Consider the following 10000-nt stretch of genomic DNA (forward strand, 5'->3'; position numbering starts at 1 on the left):
ACTGAGTTAAACCATGAGTAAACTGTGAGTAAACTGAGTTAAACCTTGAGTAAACTGTGAGTAAACTGTGAGTTAAACCGTGAGTTAAACCATGAGTTAAACCGTGAGTTAATCCGTGAGTAAACTGTGAGTAAACTGTGAGTTAAACCTTGAGTAAACTGTGAGTAAACCGTGAGTTAAACCGTGAGTTAAACCATGAGTAAACCGTGAGTAAACCGTGAGTTAAACCGTGAGTAAACTGTGAGTTAAACTGCGAGTAAACCGTGAGTTAAACCATGAGTAAACCGTGAGTTAAACCGTGAGTTAAACCGTGAGTAAACCGTGAGTAAACTGTGAGTTAAACCATGAGTAAACCGTGAGTAAACTGTGAGTAAACCATGAGTTAAACTGTGAGTAAACTGTGAGTAAACCGTGAGTTAAACCGTGAGTTAAACTGTGAGCAAACTGTGAGTTAAACTGTGAGTAAACTGTGAGTAAACCCATGGCTCATGCAGCACTTGTTCATCATCTGCCGTTATCCACACAACATAATTGTGTATCATATTTTACACTCTTGGACCTGAATATGTAACCAGTTTTCCATGAGAGGCTCTTATGAAAGCATCGGCCAAGATCACGTAATGTGAGTGTAATTTATGTGCAGCCGTGAGCCTTCAAGGGAGAACGCGTGTTTGGAGACGACTTACAGGTGGCAGGATCTGAGACTGGGAGATGATGCTGTTGGGAAGGCTGTTCTGACGGCTCTCCGTGGACACTTCCGCCCATGTGACCTGGAAGCCTGTGATTGGCTGATGGGGCTGGGGACGGGACACCCTCCACAGGAAGTTAGCCGTCACGTTGCCGTCGTGGAAGGTGAAGGCCGCGGTCAGATTTTCAGGCTTAGCCAAAACCTTCGAAGGCGCTGAAGGGTTGAAGAAAAACGTCTCGGTTACGACTGTAACCTTAGTTCCCTGATGGGAACGAGACGCTGCGTCACCGCTTTGGGAACGCCCCTGCGTGATTGCGTCGTGAAGCACGTATGTCATCAGTCCAATAGAGAGACGGAACGTCATAGGCGGGTGACGTCATAGACCCGGAAGCTATAAAGCACACCAGCAAACACACGCCGTTAGCTTCTGAAGAAGGCCTGAAACAAGGCGCTTGCGGGCATGCGAGGAGTATGGCCGGGTGACGCAGCGTCTCGTTCCCATCAGGGAACTAAGGTTACAGTCGTAACCGAGACGTTCCCCTTCAAGGGAACTCGAGCTGCGTCACCGCTTTGGGAACGAGAATACCCACGTCCCCATGCGAGTCTGGATGCCCGCCTGTAACAGCTACGAGGCGAGCACCCGAGACCCCGGAGTAGCAGAAACATCTAGTTCATAGAACCTGACAAATGTATGCGGCGAGGACCACCCCGCCGCATCACACACTTCCTGCAGGGAGGCCCCTGCCAAGAGAGCTTGAGAAGCAGCCATACTCCTAGTGGAATGGGACCGAACAGCCAAAGGAGAGGGCTGTCCGGCCGCCACATAAGCCAGTGAGATAGCCTCGACTACCCACTTGCTCATCCTCTGCTTTGACACCGGACCCCCACGGGATGGAGGTCCGTAGCAAACAAACAACTGATCAGTTTTTCTCCACAGGGCAGCTCTGTGGATATAGGCGTCTAAGGCGCGAACTGGACAAAGCAGATTTAACTTTTCCTGGTCTGACGTCACAAAGGGAGGAGGACAGAAGGCCTGGAGCACAATAGGTCTCACAGGATTAGTGAGGACCTTAGGAATATACCCGGGCCTCGGAGAGAGAAAGGCCTTAGCCATACCCGGGGCAAACTCCAAGCACGAGGGTGCGACAGAGAGGGCTTGCAAGTCCCCAATTCTTTTAAGAGAAGAAATAGCAAGAAGAAAAATAGTTTTGAAAGTGAGAAATTTCTCAGGAACTTCCTCGAGCGGCTCGAAGGGAGCCTCGGAAAGGCCTCGAAGGACGATGGATAAGTCCCAGGCCGGCACCCTGGTGCGTGTCACAGGTCTCAGCCTCAAGGTTCCACGGAGGAAACGAGTTACTAGAGGGTGTCGCCCTAATGAAACACCACTCAAAGGAGTGTGGTAAGCAGCTATGGCCGCCACGTACACCTTTAGTGTGGAGGGGGCTAACCCAGCAGAGAATCTCTCCTGCAGGAACTCCAGCACCACGCTCGCAGGGCAGTTAACTGGATCCCGCAGGCGATCTCGACACCATAAGGTGAAGAGTCTCCACTTCAGGTAGTAAAGTTTCCTCGTAGAAGGAGCTCTGGAGTGTAGAATGGTCTCAACAACCTCAGTTGAGAGACCGGAACTTATGAGCTGGGCCCCCTCAGAGGCCAAGCCCACAGTTTCCACAACTCCGGGCGGGGGTGAACAAAAACTCCGCCCGCCTGAGAGAGAAGGTCCCTCCGGAACGGAATCTCCAGGGGAGAGCCGTCGAGGAGAGACACCAGATCCGAGAACCATACCCGGCCCGGCCAGAACGGGGCTACTAGAAGGAGACGGGCCCCGTCCCGGCGCACTCTCTCTAGAACTCCCGGAAGCAGAGCGATCGGGGGGAAAGCGTACAGGGGCAGCCTCGGCCACTCCTGTACCATCGCATCCAGTCCGAGAGGAGCTGGAGGCGACAGGGAGAACCACAGATGACAATGAGAGTTCTCGTGAGTGGCGAACAGGTCCACTTGGGCCCTGCCAAACTTCTCCCAAAGGAGCTCCACCACATCGGTGTGGAGTCTCCACTCCCCGGGCCTTGGCCCCTGCCTCGACAGGATGTCTGCTTCCACGTTCAACCGCCCAGGAATGTACATAGCCCTGACTGACAGCAATTTTCCCTGAGCCCAGAGGAGGATAAGGCGCGCCAGCTTGTATAAGCGACGAGACCTCAAGCCCCCCTGATGGTTGATGTAGGAGACCACCGATGTGCTGTCTGTGCGTACAAGCACATGATGGCCCCTGAGATGCGGCAGGAAGTGCTTCAGAGCCTGAAACACCGCCAACATTTCCAGGCAATTTATATGCCATGAACGCTGGTGCTCCTGCCACAGACCCTGGGCCGAGCGACCACTCATGGTCGCCCCCCAGCCCGTCAGGGAGGCATCCGTGGTCAGAGAAGTACGCTGACACGGTGCCCCCAGCGACGGGCCCTGGGTCAGGAACCTGGGGTCCTTCCACATAACCAAGGTGCGGAGACACCGCCGCGTTGCCTTGATTACGCGAAAGGGGTTCCCCCTCGGGGAAAAACCCCTGGTCTTGAGCCACCACTGTAGCGGCCTCATGAACAGCAGGCCCGAAGGAATAACATTGGACGCGGCTGCCATCAGACCCAACAGTCTCTGAAACTGCTTTACAGTGAGCGGCTGGTCTAGCTTCACCCCTTTCACGGCTGAGAGGATTGACCCCACGCGAGGCTCCGACAGACGAGCCTGCATAGCGACCGAATCCCAACTCACCCCGAGATAAGTGATCTTCTGCACAGGAGAGAGAACACTCTTCTTGGAGTTGAGCCTCAGCCCCAACCTCCTCATATGCGCGAGAACAACATCTCGATGCTGAACCGCGAGACGCGCTGACTGTGCTAGTATCAGCCAGTCGTCGATGTAATTGAGGATGCGGATCCCCTGCAAACGCAAGGGGACCAGAGCAGCGTCCACACACTTCGTGAACGTGCGGGGTGAAAGGGCTAAACCGAAAGGAAGCACCCGATATTGGTACGCTTCTCCCCTGAAAGCGAACCTCAGGAACTTCCTGTGCTGCGGAAGGATGGAGACATGGAAATACGCATCTTTGAGATCTATCGTGACAAACCAGTCCTCGGACCTGATCTGAGACACGATCTGTTTGAGTGTCAGCATCCTGAACTTGAGCTTTGCCACGGCTCGGTTCAGGACGCGAAGATCCAAGATGGGGCGCAGCCCACCATCCTTCTTTGGCACTATGAAGTACCGGCTGTAAAAGCCTGACTCCCTGTCCGGGGGGGGAACCCTCTCTATAGCCCCCTTTTGCAGCAGAGTCTGTACTTCTTGAGTCATCACCAGAGCCTGCACCGGGTCCACCACAGTGGAGAGGACCCCGTTGAAGTTGGGGGGAAGGCATCTGAACTGAATCGCGTACCCCAACTTTACACATCGCAGGACCCAACGAGATATGTGAGGCAGATTTTCCCACTCTGACACAAAATCTACTAAGGGAACCAGCCCCTCGAGGCTGGTCTCTGATGTACTCTGCACCGCGAGTGCAGCGCCCTGAAGCGGCGAACCGGCAGGGAACGACTGACTCGACGGCATAATTTCCCTCCGAAGAGGGTGCGGGCCATCCTTGAATGACCCGCGGGGCCCCTCCGCGCCCCGGCACTCGGGCGGGGTTGGCGGACTGACCCCGTGAGGGTACCGCGGACGCACGGGTACCGTGTACAGCGGTAAGCACCGTGCGCCCGCGGAGGGGACCACCCTCACTGTCCTGGGCCCAGAGGCGTCAGGACTTCTTTGACGCAGCCTTCCTCGCCACAATGACTGTCCTCAGATCAGCCCTGGGGTTAGAAGGCTGCGCCTGTGAGCGCCGCGCACCCGACGACCCTTTCTGCGGGGGTGTACGAGTGGCGACACTCACTTTTTGCTGCGCCCTGTGCGAGGAGCTTGTACTCGGCATCTGCTGCTCCCGCCCAGCAGCAGACGAGACCTGGGGCTTACGGGGAAGGAACTGCTTGAGCGCCGCTGCCTGTTTTTTCGCCTCCAGGAACCTGTCGGTAACCGTGGTGACAGCGTCACCGAACAGGCCCTCCGGAGACAACGGCGCATCAAGCAAAAAGCTCTTGTCCCTTTCCTTAATATCTGTAAGGTTTAGCCATAAATGCCTCTCCGTGGCCACTAGGGCTGCCATAGAACGGCCGACGCATCGAGCCGTCTCCTTGGTGGCACGGAGAGCGAGATCGGCAGTCGATCGAAGTTCATTAATAGTATCGACTCCGATCTCGTGGCTTTCCCCCAGGTCCCTTAGCAGATCAGCCTGATATGCCTGCACGATAGACATCGTGTGCAGACACGCGGCGGCTTGACCTGCTGCCGAGTATGCTTTGCCCACAAAAGATGATGTCACTTTAAGAGGCTTTGTGGGCAAAGACGGAGCCTTTACGGTCGACGCAGACTCGGGTGACAGATGGCTCGCAAGCGTCTGTTCAACCCGAGGCAGCTGACCATAACCGTGTCTCTTACACCCCGCGATATTACTATACACGGACGTTTGCGGGGTGAAAATGCGTGCAGACACGGGCCGCTTCCAAGACCTCGACACCTCGGTGTGGAGGTCCGGGAAAAACGGCAGACTCCTTCGGGGAGGCTGAACAGAGCGCGCGGGGAGAAAGCGCTCGTCGAGTCTGCTTTTTACAGCAGCTCGCTCATGATGTTCATGTGGCCAGTCAATGTGAAGTCTGGCCACCGCTCTGCTCAGCACCTCCATGAGCTCCTCACTTGCAGGGGAATGAAGTGACGAGTCTCCACCCCCTGCATCGATGCTACAGACATCAACCTCCTCGGAGGAAGATAGCTGCAGTATCGCGGCCGCTCCCCGGGCGGGAGAAGCCGCAGAGCGGGCTCCCGAACCCAGAGAGGCAGCGCTGGATCTGGCGGGTGAAGGAAGAGATAGGGCGGGGCCCGTCTCCATCCCCTCCGTCAGATCCTTTTGCGAACCCCACGACATGAGTCGCCGCTGAGCCTCAGCCGCAGCGGGACCCGTGCCGTGGGGAGCGTTAACCGGGACGCCCTCCTCGAAGAGCGCCCGGCGGGATCGCAGCACGCGAAGAGGCAGAGCCTCACAATGCTCGCAGCCGGCACCCTCGAGTGCCGACTGCGCGTGCTGCTCTCCCAAACAAACAACGCACATCAAGTGTGTATCCCCGCTCGGGATGTAGCGTGAGCAGGGAGGAACACACTGTCTGTAACGCTGTTCGCTCGTCATACTTTTTTTTTCTCTTGTATCAATGTGGTGAATAGTGCAAACGTAACAAAACAGTCTGAACTCAGACACAACACAAAGACACTTGGACAGAATAACACAGAGCGCTTGTTGAAGGCAACAGAAGCTAACGGCGTGTGTTTGCTGGTGTGCTTTATAGCTTCCGGGTCTATGACGTCACCCGCCTATGACGTTCCGTCTCTCTATTGGACTGATGACATACGTGCTTCACGACGCAATCACGCAGGGGCGTTCCCAAAGCGGTGACGCAGCTCGAGTTCCCTTGAAGGGGAACATCAGATATATCTCAGCAGAAGACAGCAGAAGATCAGCCAGAAGGAAAGTCACTGAGTCAAACTTATTGCCAGGGTATTTTAAACTTAAAACCTAAACCATAAGTATTTTTATTACTTACGAAATAGACTTTCACTGACATAAAATAAATAAAAATATTTCGGTTAACTGCCAAGGCAATATTTCTCATTTTTGTTTAGTTTAACTTGATGTACTAAAATAATGAAAACGGAAATAAAAACAAATAGACAATCAAAGAAATAAAAATGTCAAAACACAAATATGACAAAAACTTTAACTAAAATAAAAATTATAAAGAAAATTCAAACTAATTCAAAAATATTAATAAATGCTATAATAGTATAAATTGATAAAATACAAATAAATTAAATAAAAAATAAATGTTAAATTTAATTAAATATTAAATAACTAATCTTTTACTAAAATCATTAAAAATAATAAAACTCAATTAAAATAAAAAACCTTAAATATACAAATAAAAATATTAATGAAAACTAAATAACTAAAAATAACTAAATAACTAAATAACTAAATAACTAAAATACTAAAATAACACTAACAAGTAAAAAATAAAATAATTAAAAAATAAAAGTAAAATAAAATAAAAGACTTTAAAAAGTTAAATTTTTTTAACTAAAAATATTTTTTAAATAATAAACTTCAACTAAAATAAAAATGAAAACAGAAAAAAACGAATTGAAAAATACTAATAAAAACTATAATAGTATATCAATAATAAAATCAAATAAAAAATGTTTTAAATGGAATAAAATAAAAAACAAATACTTTACTAAAATTATTTTAAAAAAATAAACCAACTAAAATAACAATAACGTAAAAATATTAATAAAACTTGAACAGTATATCAATAATACTAAAATAACAATAACAAGTAAAAATAAAATAATTAAAAAATAAAATCTAAATGTTAAAAAGTTACTCGTTTTTTAAAAAAATGACTAAAATCTAAAATAAAAAACTGAAAAATATTTAAAAAAAATATTTAAAACATATTAATAAAAACTATAATAGTATATCAATATGACATTTTATAGATAATATAAAATTGTATTAAAATAAACAATTAGTATATCAATAATACTAAGATAACACTACTTAGTGCTATTCGAGTAAAAATAATAATTAAAAAAATTAAGTTCAATTAAATAAAATATAAAATTTCTAAATAAAAAAAATTGACTAAATTTAAAATAAATACTGAAAATACAAAAATATATATATATTTTTTTACTAAAATTAATAAAATATAAAACCCTGAAAATATAAAAATAAAATCAGAATATTAATAAAACTTTAACAGCATATCAGTGATACTAAAATAACACTGCTTGATACCAAGTAAATTAAATATGCACCAGAAAAACTGCATAATAACAACCAAAATGAAGTAAAAAAGCTCCACTTTTCAATTTCCATGGCACTGTAATCACTCAATGTCATATTTCAGGCTGAAAAAAAACACAGAATCCCGAGGAAAGCCCACCGGTCATGTAGGAGTCCCCGGGACAGGCGATGGGCTTGGTGCTCTTGCTCCGGAGAGTGGAGCAGGATGGGGTCAGGAAACTGGTGGTGTCGTCGGTGGAGCGGCGTTTGGCACTGAGGGTGTGAACGCTGACCCTGTACTTACAGGAGAACAGCAGGCTGGGCAGATTGATGAAGTTCTCCTGCGGAAGACAAGCAAAGTCATCAATGACAATCCTCCACCGATCAGGTGACCAGAGGATTGCAAAGCGACTTGGGTGGATGCAACCGCCCTAAAAACAGACCATAATAATGCCTACAAATAAAATACATCACATGAATGCATTTGGCCCAAAGTGACTTACATTGCCTTCAGTGTGTGTATGCATTCCCTCCCTGGGAATCACACCCATGACCCTGGCATTGCTATCGCCATGCTCTACTGTTTCAGCTACAAAACACTCTAGCAACCCCATAGCAACACCCTAAAAACTATTCAGAGCACCCTAGCAACCACACATAAACAACCACCTGGAACATTCTAGCAACTGCTTTGCAACGCCTTACCAACCCCATTGCAATGTCCTGGCAACCACACAGAACACCTTAGAAACCTCACAGCAATGTCATGACAATCACCTAGAATACCATAGAGACTATATAGCAACACCCCAGCAACCAACCTAAAACACCTCAGCAACCACTTGGCAACCACCTAGAACACCTTGGATACATAACTGTATAGCAACACTCTAGCAACCACCTAAAACACCTCAGAAACCACATAGGACGCCCTTGTCAACCACCTTGAACACCGTAGAGACTATATAGCAACACCGTAATGTCCTGGCAAGCACTCAGAACACATAAGAAACTGTATAGCAACACCCTAGCAACCACCTAAAACACCTCAGCAACCACATAGGACGCCCTTGGCAACCACCTAGAACACCCTAGAACATAACTGTATAGCAACATCCTACCAACCTCCTAAAACACCTCAGCAACCACATAGGACGCCCTTGGCAACCACCTAGAACACCTTAGAACATAACTGAATAGCAACACCCTAGCAACCACCTAAAACACCTCAGCAACCACATAGGACGCCATTGGCAACCACCTAGAACACCTTAGAACATAACTGTATAGCAACACCCTAGCAACCTCCTAAAACACCTCAGCAACGACATAGGATGCCCTTGGCAACCACCTAGAACACCTTAGAACCTAACTGTGTAGCAACACCTTAGCGACCACCTAGAACACCCTCAGCAACCACATAGGACGCCCTTGGCAACCACCTAGAACACCTCAGCAACCCCACAGCAATGTCAGGACAACCACTCAGAATACGTTATAAATGTCACAGCAACACCCTAGCAACCACCTAAAAGACCTCAGCAACCCCATAGGACAGTCCTGGCAACCACCTAGAACACCTTAGAACCTAACTGCATAGCAACACCTAGCAATAACCCAGAACTCTATAGCATCCCCATAGCAACATCCAGGCAATCACCCATACACCTTGGAAATGGCATAGCAACACCCTAGCAACCAGCTACAACACCATAGCAACTCCAGAGCAACATCTTGGCAACCACCCAGAACACCTTAGAAACTGCATAGCTACACCCACCTACAACACCTTAGCAACCTCACAGCAATTTAATGACAATTACCTAGAATAACATAGAGACTGTATAGTAACACCGTAATGTCCTGGCAAGCACTCAGAACACATTAGAAACTGTATAGCAACACCCTAGCAACCACCTAAAACACCTCAGCAACCACATAGGACACCCATGGCAACCACCTAGAACACCTTAGAACATAAGTGTATAGCAACACCCTAGCAACCACCTAAAACACCTCAGCAACCACATAGGACGCCCTTGGCAACCACCTAGAAAACCTTAGAACATAACTGTATTGCAACACCCTAACAACCACCTAAACACCTCAGTAATCACATAGGATGCCCTTGGCAATCACCAGAACACAATTGTATAGCAACACCCTAGTAACCACCTAAAACACCTCAGTTACCACATAGCAACACTCTAGCAACCAACTAGAACACCTCAGCAACCCCATAGGACAGTCCTAGTGACTACCCAGAAGATCTTAGAACCTAACTGCATAGCAACATCTTAGCAACTACCTAGAACACATTAGCAATGTCCTGGCAACTACTCCGAACACCTTAGAAACTGTCTAGCAACACCTTAGCAACCCTATAGCAA

General features: G+C 48.0%; 1 protein-coding gene across 1 annotated transcript in view; it reads right to left on the minus strand.

The window, feature by feature from the left end:
* Positions 1 to 10000, minus strand: part of anos1 (anosmin 1) — a 122129-nt gene that overhangs the window by 7474 nt on the left and 104655 nt on the right. The window contains exons 11-12 of the mRNA XM_079822534.1: positions 7771 to 7951; positions 687 to 901 (exon numbers count right to left, since the gene is read on the minus strand). Of these exons, the coding sequence (XP_079678660.1) occupies positions 687 to 901; positions 7771 to 7951 (396 nt within the window). The remainder of the gene's footprint in view (positions 1 to 686; positions 902 to 7770; positions 7952 to 10000) is intronic.

The sequence above is a fragment of the Gobio gobio genome, assembly GCF_949357685.1.
Source record: "Gobio gobio genome assembly, chromosome: 7".
NCBI classification, from domain to species: Eukaryota; Metazoa; Chordata; class Actinopteri; order Cypriniformes; family Gobionidae; genus Gobio; species Gobio gobio.